Source organism: Salvelinus alpinus, chromosome 6 (assembly GCF_045679555.1).
Source record: "Salvelinus alpinus chromosome 6, SLU_Salpinus.1, whole genome shotgun sequence".
Taxonomy (NCBI): domain Eukaryota; kingdom Metazoa; phylum Chordata; class Actinopteri; order Salmoniformes; family Salmonidae; genus Salvelinus; species Salvelinus alpinus.
Window position 1 is genome coordinate 65,653,311 of NC_092091.1, and position 22,712 is coordinate 65,676,022.

At 42.0% G+C, this 22,712-nt stretch overlaps 1 protein-coding gene and 1 long non-coding RNA gene across 4 annotated transcripts; both read left to right on the top strand.

The window, feature by feature from the left end:
- Nucleotides 1-921: 921 nt before the first annotated feature.
- On the top strand, nt 922-11,921 carry LOC139579122 (transmembrane protein 154-like). 3 transcript variants are annotated; one of them, XM_071407416.1, is made up of 9 exons: nt 929-1,169; nt 3,015-3,086; nt 3,217-3,282; nt 3,397-3,456; nt 3,700-3,858; nt 4,196-4,253; nt 5,872-5,948; nt 6,464-6,519; nt 9,872-10,004. In XM_071407416.1, exons 1-8 carry the CDS (start codon nt 1,049-1,051, stop codon nt 6,505-6,507), a joined length of 657 nt encoding a protein of 218 aa, XP_071263517.1. In that variant the 5' UTR covers nt 929-1,048; the 3' UTR covers nt 6,508-6,519; nt 9,872-10,004. The 3 variants fall into 3 exon arrangements, with proteins under 3 accessions (XP_071263519.1, XP_071263517.1, XP_071263518.1); XM_071407418.1 differs by lacking the exon at nt 3,397-3,456 and having other exon boundaries at nt 922-1,169; XM_071407417.1 differs by lacking the exon at nt 6,464-6,519 and having other exon boundaries at nt 937-1,169; nt 9,872-11,921.
- A 6,117-nt stretch (nt 11,922-18,038) lies between these two features.
- On the top strand, nt 18,039-20,750 carry LOC139579133 (uncharacterized). Its single transcript, XR_011675678.1, has 2 exons — nt 18,039-18,481; nt 20,358-20,750. It is a non-coding gene; the product is annotated as an uncharacterized lncRNA (long non-coding RNA).
- Nucleotides 20,751-22,712: the final 1,962 nt, after the last annotated feature.

The following is a 22,712-nucleotide window of genomic DNA, read 5'->3' on the forward strand; positions in this document are numbered from 1 at the left end:
TTGCATCATCCATGAATCACAACTAGACTTAGAGTTAGAAAAATGTATTAAAGTGTCACTCCACAATGATACAATAATACACAATACTGTAAGACATTGTGGAACACTCCAACTGAGTTTTGAGACACTGAAAACAATCATGGTCAAACATGGTACATGTCTATAATACATTGCATCATCAATACACATGTATCAAATAATAATTGTAAAAAACTATTTAAGTACAGTGGATAACCCCAACCCTAACTATGTATCACCAAACCCTCATTCGCATTGGTGTGTACTGTTACTTTTTATTTGCAGGCCAACATTTCTTTAAAAGTCCGTATCAGTTGAAAGCTTCTGTGTCTATAGTCTCAACTCTGAACATGTTTCAACTCAGAAATATCATTCACCTGTGATATCATGTCTAAACTTGTCATGGCCGGGGCTATGCTTTATGGGATAGGTGGATAAGGGTATGGGGGAAGGTTAATGAGGTATAACGACATATCCATAGATAGTACAGTATACAACTTTCAGAGCTCAATTCTAACCCTGTAAGCGGTTTGAATTCAAATCCAAACAGAAGCTTACCTGGTCCTTCAGGAGACCAGTGTAACAGAGAACAACTACCAGCTGCTCCTTACTGAATCTAACTAAGCAAAATATTTTCCTTTCCCCGATTGAGTAAGTTTGCTGTGCTCTTGTCTTCTCTTTGGTATGCCCCGATTGCTTGAATACCTTAACTGGGGGGAATTTGCTTCAGCAGAGAGCAGAGGAGCTGCCAGGCTTGTGGCTACAAGCACACAGTTAATTGCATCACATCCGCAAGAGTGATCCAGCTGGGTGTGTGTAGCTATGTGGCTGTGTACTCTTTAGGTTTCTCTCTCTCCCTCTCTTTTTTTCTCTCTCTCTCCCCTCCCTCTCTCTCTCTCCCCCCTCGCCCTCTCTCTCCTCCTCCTCTCGGTGAGTCTCTAGGTGAGTCAAAAGCAGCACTGAATCAGGAAGTAGGATGCCGTGACAGACATTAGTAAGGAAATGGGCACCACCACCACACAATGTCACTATGTCTGCTGCTGCTCCTGTCCATGGTAACACAAGGACGAGAGAGAGGAGAGGCCACAGGGAAATGACCCCATCGTCGATCATGTTGCTGCTGGCTCTGACAGCCTGCCTAGCTGGGACTGGTAGGTGTGGACTGTGGATTGGAAAGATCATTTGCCCTTACTGCTCATTGGAAACAGAGCTTTCATGGCTTTCTCTACTCTCCTACATTCACTCACTTTCATTACCTGTCTGTTTTCTCTTGATGTCTCTCTGTTCTATTCTTTTTCTCAGTTTGCCTGAGAATGTAATAGTCTGCTGAAATGTGGTTTATATTGGCGGGTTGTGGCTGCTGAAATATGTGTGGACACGTTTTATGAAGAGATAGTGAAAGTTCTAGGCCTTTTGACTACATGATATTCTATCCAGTAGGTCTGAGTAATCGCTGCTGTATGCCTACATGTGTCTTTGAGTTGCTTCACAATGCTTTCTGAAGTTGAATATTGAAATAGCTCTCCGAGAGCTTGTTCACTTCTATTCAAACGGATGTTATTGTCTTTGTACATCTCTGTTACATTTCAGTTGTGAAAGAGGCTGAGTTCACATCCCTTCTTGCAACGGGTAGTTAGTTACGAATGATAAGAATCAGCTATAAACACAGTGAAACGTTGATGTTCCTGTTTTATTTCAAAAGACCCATCTTCACCGAAAGACCGAGAATATTGTGTTTTGTTAGTAGGAAAACCATTTGCAGAAACATTTTCTGCAAATGGTTTTCCATTTCATTTTCCATTCCCTCTGCAGTGTATGTTATCTCCATCTGTGTGATACTTCTTTTTAGTTTAAAGAGTCATAGAGTCTAGTGCCAGTATATGTGCCTTGCCTTTTTCACTGTAACCACTGGCTGGTAACCAAGGGATATGTTCATTTGAAAGGGTTTTTAATGCCATGCCCATGCCTCCTCAACACATAGATTTTGAATTACACTGTACATGCCCAAACACTTACAGTAAGATGTGTCTGTGATGGTTCTTGGAATGCCCGGGGTTAACCTACACAAAGAAAGGTGCTATCTAGAACCTAAAAGGGTTATCAGGCTGTCCCCGTAGGAGAACCCTTTGAAGAACCCTTTTTGGTTCCAAGTAGAACACTTTTGGTTCCAGCTACAGAGGGTACCCCAAAGGGTTCTACCTGAAACCAAAAAGGGTTCTCCTATGGGGACAGCTGAAGAACCCCTTTGGAACCCATTTTTGGAAGAGTGTATGATACGTAGGCCCATTTAGTTAAACATGATTAAGGTCACAGCTCTCAACCAAGTACACTACTGACAGGCCCAAACGGATTCACATCCAAAGATCTGATGACTGTTTAAACTCCTTTTTCTGGGAAACAGTATCACACTGTCTGACTCAGTGTAGTTTGCACATAGTGGAGTCTTTCGTGGGTTTTTATGAATATTCTAAATTGCATAAAAACTAGGGTGATGATTTTTCCCCTTGGCTCTCGTTATACAGTAGGCTTGAGGTCAGGTCGTGTTATAAGGAAAAACTCTTGGCTCTCGTTATACAGTAGGCTTGAGGTCAGGTCGTGTTATAAGGAAAAACTCAAGGCTCTCGTTATACAGTAGGCTTGAGGTCAGGTCGTGTTATAATGGAAAACTCTTGGCTCTCGTTATACAGTAGGCTTGAGGTCAGGTCGTGTTATAATGGAAAACTCTTGGCTCTCGTTATACAGTAGGCTTGAGGTCAGGTCGTGTTATAAGGAAAAACTCTTGGCTCTCGTTATACAGTAGGCTTGAGGTCAGGTCGTGTTATAAGGAAAAACTCTTGGCTCTCGTTATACAGTAGGCTTGAGGTCAGGTCGTGTTATAAGGAAAAACTCTTGGCTCTCGTTATACAGTAGGCTTGAGGTCAGGTCGTGTTATAAGGTTATAAGGAAAAACCCCTGGCCCTATGTTGCTTATCCATTGACTCTTTCATTCATTGCAGTGTTCTGCCAGGGTGATGAGGACACAAATACTGTTGAAGAAACACAAACAGAAAATGATGCTGGGTTCTCAGGTGAGCTTTAGCTGTTATCTGCTGTGCATACTCCTCCAACACAACCTGGTGGCAATAGCTCATAACTGTCCCTTTCCAACGGGTTTGGCATTAGATGTGCTTGTGTTAATACTTTTCTCAATGTTCCCAGTGATCCCAACTGTAAGTGATGCTACCCCTACACCAGACTCATACCGATCATCTGAGAGTCCTTCAGGTGAGATTACACCTGTTTCCATAACACAATTCCGTTACCTGATTTCCATCAGAGCCTTGCATGACAACAAAAAAAAGGCCCTCTGGTTTTTCATTTCATTATATGTCATTTCAGAGGGATATGAGACTGAAGCTGAATCTGGTTCTGGATTCAGTCCAGGTGTCAATTCAGAAGGTATATTTCATCAGTACCTCAGCACTTTGTGACAACAGCTGATGTCAAAGGGGCGTTATAAAATAAACTGGATTGATTTGATTGATTGAACACAAACAACAAAACGGATGTAGTGTTTAAGAAAACCGTGTGTTAGAAACGATTATTGAGATGGTGAAAATAATTGCAGAAACATTGCAGACAAGCAGGTGTTCCATCTGTAGCAACATGATCAGTTTCCCACCGTGATGGTTCCTCTTCCAGGGGAGGATCAGCTCAAATCCTCTGAAGCACCACTGGAGGACAGTCTGAGTCTCACCTTCGTCCTGGTTCCTGTTGTGCTGGTGGTCGTGATAATCGCCATGGTAGTGGGCGTAGTCATGATCAACCGCAGATGGAATCGGAAAGAAAAGAGCAATTCTGGTTAGTCATGAGAACTGTATGTCCACATGATGAGAAGCAACAGGCGACATGACCCTTTTCTCATACACCATGACAGATCTGCTTATGACTAGATGTACTGTACAATTCAGTCGTCCTGTTCATTGCATGGGTACTTTACAACACTATGACGTGAAAAACTGTGAGTAGGGGTATGTTTAGCTTTGTGCATACTTATTTAGAATAGTGTGTAGGCCTACAGTTGTATACTCAACCACAATACGGTATACAATGTATGAGTGGATATTGTTAATGTACTTTGACATTACTTTATGAGATGGTGCACGATGTTGGCTATAATGATGGTTTCCTATTCCAGATAATGTAGAAGAGGATAAATATTTGCATGGTAGCGATGACACAGAAAACGTTCCAATGTAAGTATTGAACACTGCTCTATGAGTTATATAGTGCATTCTGAAAGTATTCAGACCCCTTGACTTTTTCCACATTTTGTTACATTACTGCCTTATTCTAAAATATATATATATTTTTTAAGTGTATTTCCCTGTGTGTGTGTGTGTGTGTGTGTGTGTGTGTGTGTGTGTGTGTGTGTGTGTGTGTGTGTGTGTGTGTGTGTGTGTGTGTGTGTGTGTGTGTGTGTGTGTGTGTGTGTGTGTGTGCGTGCGCGCGCATGTGCTCTTTTCCTCAACAAGTTGTTTCACACAAACACACACACACCAGTCTCTCATATCTGACATAAAGTATATAGTCAAGAAGTATCATGTGTGATTCTAAGTGTTTACACATTAGCCTGAGAACTTGATGAACTTATGAAAGAGCATTTCAGCAGAAATATGGCAAAGCTCAAGTTCCTCCTGCTATGATATGACACCCTGTCCCTGGTAACCAGCCTCCACGTGAGAATGTACAGTATGACTAAGGTATCTTTAGTGTCAGAGAAAGACTAACATAAAGGAAATAACCATCAAAAACAATCTCCTGTCAAAACTTTAACCTGCACATGAACGCTCTCTTTCTCTAAGCCAATCATGTGTCCTTGATGACTTCAGCGCATTGACAGAAAACTATAATCAATGACGAGAGCGCCCTCCTGTGGGAATCAGCAATACTACCACTCAAATGGCCTTGAGTAGAAAATCATGTCAAACTATTGGAGGGAAGGACAGTGCTTATTTTTTTATTTTTTTATTTAACCTTTATTTAACCAGGTAGGCAAATTGAGAACACGTTCTCATTTACAATTGCGACCTGGCCAAGATAAAGCAAAGCAGTTCGACACATACAACAACACATAGTTACACATGGAGTAAAACAAACATATAGTCAATGATACAGTGAAAAAAAATAAGTCTATATACAATGTGAGCAAGTGAGGTGAGATAAGGGAGGTGAAGGCAAACAAATATATGTATAAATAAATAAAAATATAAAAAGGCCATGGTGGCGAAGTAAATACAACACAGCAAGTAAAATAAAAAATAAAAACACTGGAATGGTTGGTTTGCAGTGGAAGAAAGCGCAAAGTAGAGACAGAAATAATGGGGTGCAAAGGAGCAAAATAAATAAATAAATACAGTAGGTAAAGAGGTAGTTGTTTGGGCTAAATTATAGATGGGCTATGTACAGGTGCAGTAATCTATGAGCTGCTCTGACAGCTGGTGCTTAAAGCTAGTGAGGGAGATAAGTGTTTCCAGTTTCAGAGATTTTTGTAGTTCGTTCCAGTCATTGGCAGCAGAGAACTGGAAGGAGAGGCGGCCAAAGGAAGAATTGGTTTTGGGGGTGACCAGAGAGATTCAAATACAGTTTTGGGTGGCAATCAGTGGAAAACAGCATATTCCTAAGGAGTTTAATTTGAGACCAGTACACCGTGTGAGAAACCCCTCAACTGTTTTGGATTGTCTTTATACCTCAACAGTGGATGTTTTGTATTTTTTCCCCCTCTACACTCCCTTCATTTTAGTCCCTTTATTTTGTCATTTTCGAATTTCAAAACACTAATATGATGGGCTGGCTATGTTGGCTGTTTTCCAGGCCCATGTTTGAGGATGATGTCCCCTCTGTGTTGGAGCTGGAGATGGAAGACCTGGAACAGTGGATGAATAAAGATGGTGAGTCATCTAAAAACCCCAAGAGAAAATGTATAGCAGCCCACTAATAATTATCTCTGAAAATAATGCATAACTGGAACAATCTGAGCTGAGGCTGTATATCTTGTATGTTAGTTGGCAATGGTCGTCCTTGTTCTCCAAGCATTAGACTACTCTTGGTTCACAATAAGAAGATATGTCTGTTATGTACCCTGTTGACTACTCACTCCTGTTTTGTAATTGAAATTTGGACATATGTAATCACATGCCTTTCCCTGATAAACGCTACTGTGAAAACAGGTTGGTTGAGTGTAACTTTTCTCCAATAGAGGGCGCCATTGTATCCTTTATTACTGAGCCACTGCAAGTGTGACGATGGCGTTCATACATGGACTAGACTGGAGTCAATTCCTTTTATATGTGCACTTTAAATATCTAAGTACATACTGATAGGAAGCTATTCGTAGACTGTAAATGTACATATTGTTTGTGATTTATGCAGGGATATTGTATTCGTCACATGAGCTGTCAATTAGTTTTTTTAGATGGAGTTCGAATGGACTCTGGACAAGGGATCTAACATGAGATCATGGTAAACATACACCTGTTATTTACTAACACTATAGTAGTCAACTCTATTGTACTTTGCTGTTTATGTAACAACGCTGCAGGATAAGATCATGGGCTCTATTCAATCTGCATCACTGAATCGTTACAGATTGCGCGATATAAATGTGAAGGTAATTCCCGATTGAGCCGACATAGGCAGCGTTTACCGTGAACGTAGTCTCCGCTAATGCGGAATATTGCGTTTACATTTCAATCACGCTTTAACGCTGAATATCTGTAATACGGATTGAATAGAGTCCACGGTGGTGACTGGTGAATGCGTCAGTCACACCCAGCAACTCAGGAACAGGGAGGGAGGACAGACAGCCTGGTGATGATATAATGTGTTGTCCTGGTGACATAATAACATGACCTGCTGCTGTTGACGTGGGTTGACCTGTCCTGCTGTTACTGTACATGAAACTCAAAAGTCTATCATTTGATTAAGAGAAAGGATCTAGGGTCAGTTTAGCCGTTTAGATCATAATTAATAAGATGGACATGGATGGGGAGACCTGATCCTAGATCAGTACATGTACTCTGTGACACTTTATAAATACAGGCCTTGGTCAGTGGAGGCTGCTGAAGGGAGGACGGCTCATAATAATGTCTCCAAGGGAGCAAATGGAATGGCATCAAACACTTGAAAACAACATGTTTGATGCAGTGGTGCAACTTTTGTTTTAGAAGTGGGAGGGACATTTTTATTTATTTATTTTTTATCCAGTCGGATTAACACTCCAAACAGCCTACCCGACCGCTCGGAGGCGTCCGTTTTGTATCACATTCCAATGATAAAACTCGGGGGAACAAAAATGCAATTTCAGAATGTGGGGGGGACATGTCCCCTCTGTCCCCATTGAACGTTTTGCCCCTTGTTTTATGTGTTTGATACCATTCCACTTATTCCGCTCTAGTCATTACCAAGAGCCCGTCCTCCCCAATTAAGGTGCCACCAACCTGCAGGTACTATTAATAAAGCTGCCAGTTGAGGACTTGTGAGGCGTCTGTTTCTCAAACTAGACACTCTAATGTACTTGTTCTCTTGCTCAGTTGTGCACCGGGGCCTCCCACTCCTTTTTCTATTCTGGTTGGAGCCAGTTTGCGCTGTTCTGTAAAGGGAGTAGTACACAGCGCTGTACGAGATCTTCAGTTTCTTGGCAATTTCTAGCATGGAATAGTCTTCCTTCAGAACAAGAATAGACTGACAAATTTCAGAAGAAAGGTCTTTGTTTCTGGCCATTTTGAGCCTGTAATCGAACCCACAAATGCTGATGCTCCAGATACTCAACTAGTCTAAAGAAGGCCAGTTTTATTGCTTCTTTAATCAGAACAGCAGTTTTCAGCTGTGCTAACATAATTGCAAAAGGGTTTTCTAGTGATCAATTAGCCTTTTAAAATGAGAAACTTGGATTAGCTAACACAATGTGCCATTGGAACACAGGAGTGATGGTTGCTGATAATGGGCCTCTGTACACCAGCTACAATAGTAATTTACAACATTGACAATGTCTACACTGTATTTCTGATCAATTAGATGTTATTTTAATGGACAAAGAATGTGTTTTTCTTTCAAAAACAGGGACATTTCTAAGTGACCCCAAACTTTTGAACGGTAGTGTACATACTCATCATGCAGGTATTTATCCTAAATTTAACTAGGAAAATCAGTTAAGAACAAATTCTTATTAACAATGACGGCCAAACCCAGACGACGCTGGGACAATTGTGCGCCGCCTTATGGGACTCCCAATCACAGCCAGATGTAATGCAGCCTGGATTTGAACCAGGGATTGCAGTGACCCTTCTTGCACTGAGATGCAGTGTCTTAGACCGCTGCGCCACTCAGGAGCCCAATTTAGCAACAGTCATTTCAGTTTTTTGGGGGGGGTTGTGTATTTTACCCTGTTTTTCTCCCCAATTTCATGATATCCAATTGCGATTCAATTACGATCTTGTCTCATCGCTGCAACTCCCTAACGGGCTCGGGAGAGGCGAAGGTCGAGTCATGCGCCCCCAGAAACATGATCCGCCAAACCGCACTTCTTAACAACCGCCCGCCTAACCCGGAAGCCAGCTGCACCAATTTGTTGTAGGAAACACTGCTCAACTGACGACCAAAGTCAGCCTGCAGTCGCCCGGCCCACCACAACATTAATTTCTGTTCCCCCTGCATATCTTGTTATGATACGTGGTGGCCACACACACACACACACACACACACACACACACACACACACACACACACACACACACACACACACACACACACACACACACACACACACACACACACACACACACATACAGATACACACACACACACACACAAATAAACACACACACAAATACAGATACAGAGCGAGACAGAGTCTCACATACTCCCACACATGCTTCTATTATCTCTCTGACACACACACTCACACGCACAGAAATATACACATGACTGCACAAACACATGCCTCACTTACTGACATAAGGGCACACACACACACAGTGACTGCTGAACTCTGTCCCCTACTCCTCTGTACCCATCGTAACCTTCTAACCCTCTGAAGCAGGAAGAGTCCTGACATCTGTTAGCGATTACCACAGGCATGCATGGAAGTGTGGCGCAACAGGGCGTAGGGATGGCCCCTTGTTCTCTCTCTCAGAAAGGCTGGGAGGGTCAAGGTCCATTAGACTAGCTGTGAGCGCACGTCATTCACACACAGCTTTTTCCCCCCAGGGTTCTGTTGGTTTGCAGCGTGCCATAAGGGTGGAGGGTCATAGACTACTCTCAGTTAACTGTGTAGGGCAGGCCTACTGTAGACCAGTGGAGGCTGGTGGGGGGAGCTATTTGGAGGACGGGCTCATTGTAATGGCTGGAATGTAAGAAATGGAACGGTATAAAACACATCAACATGGAAACCACATGTTTGACTCCGTTCCATGTATTCCCTTCCAGCCATTACAATGAGCCCGTCCTCCTATAGCTCCTCCCACCAGCCTCCACTGCTGTAGACAGCATGCCCTATTGTAGACCTACTGTAAGTACATAAAAATCAACTGTAAATATATGTTGTTTCCAATGGGGGATTTATTGACAGTTTGGTGTAGACTAGAGGATCAACATGCCAGCTATTAATTATCTGATTGTGAAATGACATCATTCTCATTCCTTCCCAAGGACCTTTGGCTTGTGATACTGTAGGTCAGAGGGTCTGGTGTGACAACCAAACGACTGTTAAAACATCACGTCACTCCTTCCAATGAAGGATGTTATTCTATTGATTGTATGAACATGTACTGTACTGTAATCGCATGACCTCTCCCTGTCTGTCTGTCTCCTCTAGGCTAGTCCCTAAAGAGTCATGGAGTCAGTCAATTCTCTCTCCCAGCCGCCCTCTTGCTGTACTGCCGGTGACAAAGGACATTTCCCCATCGCAGGGAAGGACATTCTGTTACCCAGCAGCACTGCAGGCTTCTTCTGTTCATGTCGATGTCAAGGCAGCGTCATCAACCGACCACATTGACAACGAGAAAGCAACACCTCCACCAAGGTGACTGCAAAAAACAGGAAATGCTGAATTTATTTTCCATTTCAGCATAAACAAAAGACAAGTAACAATAAATGCACAAGTTAAACGTTTTTAGAACGTAACCTCTTAAAATCTGCACACTCCACCGTCAAATGTACTGTGGTATAGACTCTATGGAGAAACAGTGTGTGGCAATAGTCCTTTCACTACACGGATCCTGATTGTGGTCGGCCTAATAATGAATGCTTTTTGCAACGCCTTCAACTCAGTACTGTGCCTTTTAGTCATTGTTTCAAGTTCATATACACTTTTTATGTGATTGTTTTATTGTCTTTTGTATTCAGCTGTATTCATGCAGTGAGAGAGGAAGGAGTAAAACACAGGAGGTTGGTGGCACCTTAATTGAGGAGGATGGGCTCGGGGTAATGGCTGGAGCAGAATGAGTGGAATGGTATCAAATACATCAGACACTTGGTTTCCATGCGTTTGATGCCATTCCATTCGCTCCGTTCCAGCCATTATTATGAGCTGTTCTCCCTTCAGCAGCCTCCTGTGGAGTAAAAACTATTAGACTATTGCTGAAAGCAGGTGTCGTTAGCCATGTTCTGACACCCAGACAACAATATCAGAACTTGACCTCCAAAGATCCTACAGGCCCTCCCCTTTACAACATAAACATATATTCCATGCCCACAGTAAAGCCATACCAGGTGGTATATACCCTTATTCCAACGGCCAACTAACCCAGTCCCATGATAGATATGATGGCTCTAACCCAGTCCCATGATAGATATGATGGCTCTAACCCAGTCCCATGATAGATATGATGGCTTAAAACCAATCCCATGATAGATATGATGGCTTAAAACCAATCCCATGATAAATATGATGGCTTTAACCCAGTCCCATGATAGATATGATGGCTCTAACCCAGTCCCATGATAGATATGATGGCTTTAACCCAATCCCATGATAGATATGATGGCTCAACAAATGTTTATGCTAAAGACTAGCTAGTGTCTCCTCCTCTCCTCTGCTCTGTCCCTTCTGGTTGTAGTACACAGACTGCACGTGGATCTGTCTCTCTTTCACTCTCTGTCTCTCTCTTTGTCTCTCTCTGTCTCTCTCTCTCACAAACTCCGACTCTAATTACAAAACCCTGCCTATTGTTTTATGCATGAGATAACTGAGAACTGCTGGCACACTGCTTTGCTTTGGTTCATGCGCATCACGCAATGCTAAAGCTGTTTAGAATTCAAGAGGGATTAGGGAAGGTAATTTCTGAGATAGTCTGTGAGATATTTTCACAGAGTGCAAATTTCAGTTGGGTTGTTGTATACAGTTACTGTCTTGTGATGTTTTGTTTTCCATGATTTTCTTTGAGAAACAGTATTTCACAATTACTGTCATTCCTTCCTAAGCATGTCATTCCTGTTGATGGTACACTGTCTTTCATTGGTTGAATATGTTTTTCCTCCAATGATAGTGGTGTTGTTGATATGCAATCTGAATCTACAAATTCTCGTCACATCGATGTATAAATGTTATGTTCAGCTCTATGTGACAGATAGTCAGTATTTTGCAGTAAATTTCATTGTAAATATGTGGAAGATATAATTTTTACTCGCATGTATATTTTTTAAATGTGTAAATTGTACTTGATTTGATACAAATATTGATATTTGCTTATGGTCATAGGAGTGAATTTGGTCCCTCAATCTCTGTTAGGTCCTCATACTTGTCAGTAATCCAAGTGTTACAGCAGTAGTTCTTGTAGTAAAGAGTAATAATTTCAACAAGGAACCAACTGTCCGGCCAATATATTTGCATATTTGTAAATCATCAATAAATCTGTGACGCGCTATTTTGTTTGTGTGCGTGTGCCTATTAATGTGTACCACTTCGTCTGTTCCTGTATGCGTCACAGGAGGTTGGTGGCGCCTTAATTGGGGAGGACGGACTCGTGGTAATGGCTGGAGTGGAATAGGTGTAACGCTATCAAACACATGAAACACATGGTTTCCATGTGCTTTATGCCATTCCATATGCTCCGTTACAGCCATTATTATGAGCCGTCCTCCCCTCAGCAGCCTCCACTGGTGTGCGTGTGTGGTAGAGCCAGAAACCCATCCCCCATCCCCCTCTCTCTACCCTCTCTTCCCTCCATATACCTGATGGACACTCATTGGATGGTAATGGAATTCATATTAAAGGAGGCTGGCGAAGAGCAGCAAGGACAGATATCCTGGAAAGCAATGCATATCAATAAGGAATAAACGCCAGGAGAGATGGACTCGCTATTCTCCCTCCTCTCTCTCTCTCTCTCTCGTTACATCATTACCAATGTACTGTCTGAAACTACCGCTCAAGGTCTCCCACCAGTGTTTCTGCTTTTCACCTGGACAGTTACAGTGCCAGTATATGGCATATAAACATGTTTTATCTCTTTAGATCATTGAAACATCCGTTTTTTGATGAGTGTCTGGAGGAGACCTGTAAAAGTCATTTAAGAAGTCTATATATCTACTTTATAAATATGTCTTGAATGAAGGAGGTTGGGGGGGGGTGGGGGGAGTCAGGACGGAGACAGATGTTAATGTGTCTCCTCCATATTTTTTTCAATATAAATATAAAAAAATAAACATTTGATTAAAAACAAAAATCTGTCTTGTCAGATATATCTGATATAGTTTGGGCTCCCGAGTGGTGCAGCGGTCTAGGGCACTGTATCTCTGTGAAAGAGGCGTCACTACAATCCCTGGTTCGAGTCCAGGCTTTATCACATCCGGCCGTGATTGGGAGTCCCATAGGGTGGCATACACTTGGCCCAGCGTCGTCCGGGGTAGGCCGTCATAGTAAATAATAATTTGTTCTTAACTGACTTGCCAGTTAAATAAATAAATAAACATCTAGTTGATATAGCACTGCACGTATTGGTACTCTACTGCACACCCCAGGGAAAGTGTGCCCCTAAACACAGACCTAATATTACTTCACCTGATTCTGAACTTACTGTAATTATTAACAGTTGAAATGCAAAACTGATCACAGATGAGCTAATAACTATTATACTACCACATATTACACTGGACTGGTAGGTGACCTCAGACTGCTTCATATGTAACCTTCCTGACAGCAGTGTGTAGTAGTTGGCCTCAGACTGCTTCATATGTAACCTTCATGACAGCGGTGTATGGTAGGTGACCTCAGACTGCTTCATATGTAACCTTCATGACAGCGGTGTATGGTAGTTGGCCTCAGACTACTTCATATGTAACCTTCATGACAGCAGTGTGTGGTAGGTGACCTCAGACTACTTCATATGTAACCTTCATGACAGCGGTGTGTGGTAGGTGACCTCAGACTGCTTCATATGTAACCTTCATGACAGCGGTGTGTGGTAGTTGGCCTCAGACTGCTTCATATGTAACCTTCATGACAGGTGTATGCTTACAAATGTTCATTTCCAAGGCTGTGAGCATTGTTCTCACAGTCAGAGCTAGATTCTGGTTGCACTGGTTTGTGTCGTGTCTTTGTACGTAGCAGAAAGGGCCGCTCAAAAAGGTGATCTGACACAACCTAAACATAAGCCTAAGCCTAATGTTGACGCTCACTGATATCAGACAAAGGCCACTTAAAATAAACAGATGACATAATCCAAAGAGATAGGATACGAGCCAAGATGACAAGACAACTTCTTGTGCGTGAGAAAAATAGAAGACAAGATGATTAGCTGGCAGAGTTCTTCTGAGAATTGGGTCAACTTGCAAATAACTTGTCTTTATACAAACGATACAGTATCTATTCATGGGAAACTAATAAGTGAATCTACATACTGATGAATGACGGTTCACAGAGATAGATACATCTCTCTGAGATACCAATACATTCATCAAGTCAGCCTTCTGTTTTGTCCGTGTTCATTCTGCCCTGCCAGAGCAGAAAAATATATTTATCTGAAATCCCATGAAATCTGTGATATCAACACTGTACATTCAATTCAAATGCCATACCAGGTTTCTGTTTCTCTCTCTGTGTTCACTATCCTCAGTCTGTTCTGCCCATTATTGGATCCATGGCTTACTGTACTGCACTGTATCATTATCTGGCCTGAGCCATTGTTACTGTCACCTCCAATCAATTCTCTCTCTCAGCCACACAGTCAGCCATGTTTTCCTTTTCCAGAGAGGCTGCGGTGTTCTGAGGCGACCTCTTTCTCATCCCTTCATCTTTCTGTTTGTGTGTGGCTTATCTATGCTACCTACTACGCTGAACCAGTGGGCAGAGGGTAATCACACACAGCCACAGTACACACCGGGGAAACAGACGTGTGTGTGTGTGTGTGAAACAGAGAAAGTGTGTGTGTGTGGTATCACATCTATGATAGTGACACACTTTGCCTCCAGGCCTAGGCCCTCTTGACGAGTCGTGTCTGGCGAGAAGAGAAAAGCCCCCTTCCTTCCCGCACTCATCATCAAAGATATGAGATCTCACACTGCACTATGCTGCTGCTGTGTGTGGCACAGCACGCCCGATGAGCAACACATGATCCTTTCCCGGCAATACTGGGTTAACCCTTCCATTCACAGCAAGAAACCCTGATGCAGCCAACTGAGCTACAGTGGGGCAAAAAAGTATTTAGTCAGCCACCAATTGTGCAAGTTCTCCCACTTAAAAAGATGAGAGGCCTGTAATTTTCATCATAGGTACACTTCAACTATGACAGACAAAATGTGGGGGAAAAATCCAGAAAATCACATTGTGGGATTTTTAATGAATTTATTTGCAAATTATGGTGGAAAATAAGTATTTGGTCAATAACAAAAGTTTATCTCAATACTTTGTTATATACCCTTTGTTGGCAATGACAGAGGTCAAACGTTTTCTGTAAGTCTTCACAAGGTTTTCACACACTGTTGCTGGTATTTTGGCCCATTCCTCCATGCAGATCTCCTCTAGAGCAGGGATGTTTTGGGGCTGTTGCTGGGCAACACGGACTTTCAACTCCCTCCAAAGATTTTCTATGGGGTTGAGATCTGGAGACTGGCTAGGCCACTCCAGGACCTTGAAATGCTTCTTACGAAGCCACTCCTTCGTTGCCCGGGCGGTGTGTTTGGGACCATTGTCATGCTGAAAGACCCAGCCACGTTTCATCTTCAAATCTCACGATACATGGCCCCATTCATTCTTTCCTTTACACGGATCAGTCGTCCTGGTCCCTTTGCAGAAAAACAGCCCCAAACCATGATGCTTCACAGTAGGTATGGTGTTCTTTGGATGCAACTCAGCATTCTTTGTCCTCCAAACACGACGAGTTGAGTTTTTACCAAAAAGTTATATTTTGGTTTCATCTGACCATATGACATTCTCCCAATCTTCTTCTGGATCATCCAAATGCTCTCTAGCAAACTTCAGACGGGCCTGGACATGTACTGGCTTAAGCAGGGGGACACGTCTGGCACTGCAGGATTTGAGTCCCTGGCGGCGTAGTGTGTTACTGATGGTAGGCTTTGTTACTTTGGTCCCAGCTCTCTGCAGGTCATTCACTAGGTCCCCCCGTGTGGTTCTGGGATTTTTGCTCACCGTTCTTGTGATCATTTTGACCCCACGGGGTGAGATCTTGCATGGAGCCCCAGATCGAGGGAGATTATCAGTGGTCTTGTATGTCTTCCATTTCCTAATAATTTCTCCCACAGTTGATTTCTTCAAACCAAGCTGCTTACCTATTGCAGACTCAGTCTTCTCAGCCTAGTGCAGGTCTACAATTTTGTTTCTGGTGTCCTTTGACAGCTCTTTGGTCTTGGCCATAGTGGAGTTTGGAGTGTGACTGTTTGAGGTTGTGGACAGGTGTCTTTTATACTGATAACAAGTTCAAATAGGTGCCATTAATAAAGGTAACGAGTGGAGGACAGAGGAGCCTCTTAAAGAAGAAGTTACAGGTCTGTGAGAGCCAGAAATCTTGCTTGTTTGTAGGTGACCAAATACTTATTTTCCACCATAATTTGCAAATAAATTCATTAAAAATCCTACAATGTGATTTTCTGGAAATGTTTTTCTCATTTTGTCTGTCATAGTTGAAGTGTACCTATGATGAAAATTACAGGCCTCTCTCATCTTTTTAAGTGGGAGAACTTGCACAATTGGTGGCTGACTAAATACTTTTTTGCCCCACTGTATATTCTTCCTCTGTGAGCTCATTTAACTACTGCACAGGGAAAGGCCTATACAAACAATACCGATGTCATCTTCCCTAATGTACAGAGTAAGAGCTGTCTTTCCCTATGGTCATGTTGGCAGTTGTAAGGGCTTGACCTCAGAGTAATGGTTTAATCTAGTCAAAACAGAGCAAAGAAGTTTCCTGAATGTGGGAAAGCTTTGTATTATTAAGATGAAACCCACTTTCCATCCATCATTACACAGACTAGCCACATGACCACCATCCAACCTAATGGTCAGCAGACAACAGCAGTTCTCCATCACTGACTGTGACCCTCTATTTCTCAACACAGCAGCCTATCAATGGACATTGGGTGTGTGTCAAACTATGAACTCCGCGGGCCTGGAAATACCTCGGTGCAAGTCGAGACTCAGTTCAGACTTTGTGAGCGAGATGAAAGACATCTGGGATTTGTCATTGGTCTCTAAAAAACATATGATGCAAATAGAATGGGAAGCCTTGTCTATTTCTGAGAGCGGAGTTATGATTTGTAAGAAAATGGCACAATGAGAATGCACAGGCCAGTGTCTTAACAGCCAAACGTGGCTGAACACTCCAGCAGCACTGGTCTGGATGCTAGTGGTGGATCAGTCATAGAAACACATGGAAGCCATTTGTTGTGTTTTTCCCCCTCTGTAGCTGTGGTCTGGACAGCCTAGCCTAGGCTCCATGTTAATCGGAGTAATGTGTGCAGTTATGTGAGGAATATCGCGGTGTAAATTGAGAATCGTCACAGCAATAAGCTGTCCTGTTGTGTCCCTATCCAGAGGTTTAACATACAGAGCTGACATTCTGTCATTGATGGATTCCTGCCGTATTCTAAATGTTCCATGGAGCCTTGGTCTGTCCCGAGACATATAGGATGTTAACGTTATTCATTTCCCCTCATATTCCGTGACTCTATGTTGTCCGATGCGATGTGGTCTAAACATATAACTCCAACAAAGCCTTTGGTATTTCAATGTGAAACTAATATGACCATACTGATTCCTCTGCCTTTGTCTGGATACTCAAATCAACCTAATGTACTATTAGAATATGAAGACAGACAAGTCAGAGGGACTTTTCAATTTCCACATAAGGATTCCCTGCGTGTGGACGTTTCAACTGCCAGGCTGCTCTGCTATCCACAGAGGCTCTTAGTTTATTTGTGTCTGCATGGCCTGGAAAAGCTCTCCCTCACTCACTCTCACTCTGAGGCATATTTTTCAGCTTTCGTTGGCTTAGTGCCAGTGTCAATTCCATGCTCTTCAGAATCACATTCTTTGGCGCTTAGTGATATCTCAGGCCTTCAGACTAGCTCCCCCTGGCAGATTAAGATACAGGACATGACCGTAAAACAAAGCAAAACAATGCCGGGCACACAGCCGCTTCGCTTCAGCGCTGTGCTAGACACTGGTCCAGGAAATAGCGTTATGCTCAAATTAGTTGGTATGAATCTCCTGGGTTTTTCACACAGATGCATTTCAAGTTTCAAGTTGTATTAGTCATATGTACTGGATACACATGGTATACACCATCCAACGAAATGCAACAACAATAAAACATAATAAAAGATACAAACATAAAGCGCACAATCTCACACACACACTTTGTATGAAATATAAGAAACAGTAGCTAATAGACTGGACCAATTATATGAAAACAATCATATTCATTATAATAACTACCCTACACAGTACAGGTTCAAGCAACTATTTCGGACGTAACATGTTTGCGTCGTTCTAAAAAATAATGTTTTGGCATCGTCATCATTCCGCGACTACCAACTCTCTACTAGTCAGTGAACGGAGAACCGAGAGCACTATCGCTTGAGGTAGCGGAGAGCATCAAGCGGATAAACGCTGTCTAATTTTCAGCTAATTCCTCTTCAGTGCTGGTCGGACACGGACCATACACCATCCCCGAGTGGATTTTTTGTCTGTGGGTGACCCGAACTGTTGGACGAATTGAAAAATATTATAATTTGGCATCATATCTAAGCAGAAACTAAAGTATTGAGAGTGGTATCCGAGGTTAGCCAGTTGGCTAACTGGGAAGGTTGCCTAGCTAGCTACTGCTGAGAAAATACGAAGCGGAGGGAGACCCCAGCGGCAAAAAGGGCCATCGACGTGAGCTGTATCCTGAAGAGGAGCGCTCCGTTTTTCTGGACACATCAAGAGGAGCCGGAGTCCATTTTGCTGTGTTCTACTCTGATAATTTCGGAGGTAAGAAGTACAAGGAAACGGGTGGTGCCGGCGTAGAAATCGTTACAATAGAGCGGTGGGCCAGACAGTCAGTGGCGGAATGGTTATCTAACTTTAGCGAGATAGCTAGCAATTCCTTGCTAGCCAGCTGCAAGAGTGTTTCAAATTAAGCTATTTGTAAACATCAGCTTTGCATATACATTGAGAACGAATTAAATGTGTTAAACTGTGTTTTCAGACGCAACGAAACGGATACATTTGTTGTAAATAACATGACCACCTTGACCTAGCTAATGGGGCTAGCTAGCTAATGTAGTCCATATCGGCTAACGTTAGTAGCTAGCTACCAACCATCGGCTGGACTTTAACTAGCACTAGCTAGCTATCTTGCTGGCTGACAAGAAAACACTTTCGTTGCACTAAAAACAAGTCTTACGTTGTTTATGTGGCTTGTTTTGTTTCAAGCGTATGCTAATGTTATGTTAGTGTTATAATTTCAGTGATTCGCTGGAGCGTGAGTTAGCTATCCAACTAGATTGTACCGCACGCTAAATCAAGCTAGCTAGCCAGTCTCCTTTTGTTATGCTAATGCTAGTCATCCAATTTCTGATAGCATAACATCCTGACTTAGTCGCTACAACACAGCATGCAAGCACAACTACGTTTAGTTTGTAAGAGCTGACTTTCGAGTTCGATACCTTCGCAAGCTAACGTTTATCGGATTGTACTTTATCAAATGTTATTTTGCTTAGTGTTTTTTCGTAAGGCTGGTGAAGCAAGGTAAACGTTTTGGAGTGCATCTTACTAGTCGCGAGGAACGGCGCCAGTGTGAGCCGAGCACATGCTCCTGGCTATGGCATCAGTCAGAGAATGTAGAAATTCGAGATTATCAAGCGAGGATAACAAATGCAACTATTTTTTGTAAATGTACAATTTCATATAAACCATGCATAAAAAATAAACACGTGCTAACTATACATCTAGCTAATACTGCAATATCTGCACACCTAGGCAAAACGTCCAAGCACAGTGAGTTCTCATATTGGCTAGTTATGTATTTAAATGGACAGAAATAATATTGTTGTCACTTTAAGATGTTCTGTTTACGTAACCTGTATGGGTAGCGTTGCAAACGTATCAAAATAGCCTAGATATCACACCGGAATAGTTTTAAAAAAAACTAGCCAACGTGTGCACGGTCCCATTAAAATGACGGGGAGTAAGAGATGGGTTAGGTTTGATGTGCGGTTTTGAGGTAACTACTGTTACCATCCCAGTATCACTAACTGTCATACTTGACTGAGTTGCCACAGTGAATCAAGTAAAGTTAACAGTGCATTTCAAAACTTGGTGTCTACTCTTATGAAAGAGTATAGGGTGTCATGTAGGCAATACCTGCATATTCTTCTTATGTAATCACTATAGTCAAATGAATTATTGGTCTTCCTGTATGTGACATTTTCCTTATGAAATGTACCTGATGACTCCTCTAACAACTGTAAGGATATGTGATGCAGCACGTAGGAATGTTAAACAAGACACCAGTTGAATATTCTTTTCGACTGGGTTTCTCCCCTAACAAATCTGAGCCCCATGAATAGCTACATATAGATCCTCAAAATAAAGCTGTATGCCTATAACAATGCATTGTCCTGTAGGCAGGTACATACTGCTAGTCTCTACAGCCAGTTTCTTTCTTCTCAAGACTTCCTGCTGAGGGTTCTCATGCAATCTTGACAGTTCAGTGTTGTCCCTTTTTGTGTTGTTCCATGCACAAGACAAAATAAAGTTAAATTAAAAGTAGGAAAGTAAGAAAGGAAACCCTTTTCTTTTCCTGCTCAAATCATTCCTTTTAACACTCCCTCTGTGCTCTCCTCTTGCTCTCTTTCTCCCTCAGTCCCTCTGTCTTCATAAGGCTTAGAGCCTTTCTGCTCTCTCCCTGCACAGTGAGTCCTCAATAACTCCTCGGAGCTCAGGCCCTCCACAGACTAACAGAATGGAAGAAGAGAGAGAAGGCCCTTAAGGACTCCAAGAGATATATAAAACAATGCAGTACTCCTCTCTAATGAAAGCCAGGAAGTGGGACAACCGAAGGGTTTTTTCTCTCAGAATAACAGCTTTTTTCACACTGTTGTGGTGGTGATGGAGAATGTTGGTAAGAGATGAGTAATGGAACACATTCATGTTCATTAATCCAAATTGTTTATGTGGACTGGCTGGATGTTTCTTTGAGGGGCTCTGAAACTCTAAGCCTACGGGCCTGGTTATTAAATTGTCCACTCATTTAATACCCTTTGGTGTCGAGTGGTGATTTATCCAAGAGGGTTTGCATCATGCTCTTACAGCCATGCAAATAACAGATAACAAAATCATTGCTGCTGCTCTCACAGCATAAAAACATGTACACACACGATTCTCTCAGTACAGTTTGTGCTTGGAATTACCAAGGTGATACTGCCTGTCGCTACTCAATAACAGATTAACCGACATCTTATACACACTAGTCATGTAATATATAGCCTAACTCTTGTGAGGTTAACCTCGTCAAGTAGCTTTTCTTTAGTCTATACCATCAATATTAGGTCATGAATATAGGCTATATAAGTCTCCTTCTTTAGCATGAGAGCTACACTTTTTTTATTTTTTTAATAGGCACATTCTTCTCCTCTCCCCTTCCTTGTGTCCTTAGTGTCAATATACACTACAGTTCAAAAGTTTGCGGTCACTTAGAAATGTCCTTGTTTTTGAAAGAAAAGCATATTTTTTGTCCATTAAAATAACATCAAATTGATCAGAAATACAATGTAGACATTGTTAATGTTTTAAATGACTATTGTAGCTGGAAACGGCTGATTTTTAATGGAATAAGTGCATAGGTGTACAGAGGCCCATTATCAGCTACCATCACTCCTGTGTTCCAATGGCACGTTGTGTTAGCTAATCCAAGTTTGTCATTTTCAAAATGAAATAGTACCCGCAAAACACCAGTCTCAACGTCAACAGAGAAGAGGTGACTCCGGGATGTTGGCCTTCTAGGCAAAGAAAAAGCCATATCTCAGACTGGCCAATAAAAGATGGGCAAAAGAGCACAGACACTGGACAGAGGAACTCTGCCTAAAAGGACAGCATCCCGGAGTCACCTCTTCACTGTTTACGTTGAGACTGGTGTTTGCGGGTACTATTTAATAAAGCTGCCAGTTGAGGACTTGTGAGGCGTCTGTTTCTCAAACTAGACTAATGTACTTGTCCTCTTGCTCAGTTGTGCACCGGGGCCTCCCACTCCTCTTTCTATTCTGGTTAGAGCCAGTTTGCGCTGTTCTGTGAAGGGAGTAGTAAGTACAGTGTTGTACGAGATCTTCAGTGTCTTGGCAAATTCTCGCATGGAATAGGCTTAATTTCTCAGAACAAGAATAAACTGACCAGTTTCAGAAGAAAGGTCTTTGTTTCTGTCCATTTTGAGCCTGTAATCGAACCCACTAATGCTGATGCTCCTGATACTCAACTAGTCTAAAGGACAGTTTTATTGCTTCTTTAATCAGGACAGCAGTTTTCAGCTGTGCTAACATAATTGCAAAAGGGTTTTCTAATGATCAATTAGCTTTTTGAAAATTATAAACTTGGATTAGCTAACACCACGTGCCGTTGGAACACAAGAGTGATGGTTGCTGATAATGGGCCTATGTAGATATTCCATAAAAAATCAGCCGTTTCCAGCTACGATAGTCATTAACAATGTCTGCACTGTTTTTCTGATCAATTTTATGTTATTTTAAGGCTTTTTCTTTTCTTTCAAAAACAAGAACATTTCTAAGTGGCCCCAAACTTTTGAACGGTAATGTTACCATAATGGTTAATAAACAACTCCTACAAAATATTTTTTTCATGTACAAAGAAGGTGCCTTGCTGAAGTGCCTTGCTGAGAGTGTGTCTCTCAATGAATCTGTAAATGTTGGTTGGAAGTGGAACCTTCTTGGGTAGAGCAATTAAAAAAAAAAAAAAAAAAGTTTTATTTTCCCAAATTATATTTTCTCAGTTGTCTGGATGAAAAACTAACACATTTTGATTTGAGTGCAATTCCCCTTTAATTACACATCTAATGTGTGAGGAATGTACTGTCTAATGTGCTGGTTTTGTACTGCCGCTGTTCATTTCATGATAAAGTTAGCAAATAATAGATACAAATTAGTGATGCACCAATATTACATTTTTGGCCAATATCCGATATTTTCCTTGCCAAAAGAACGATACTGAT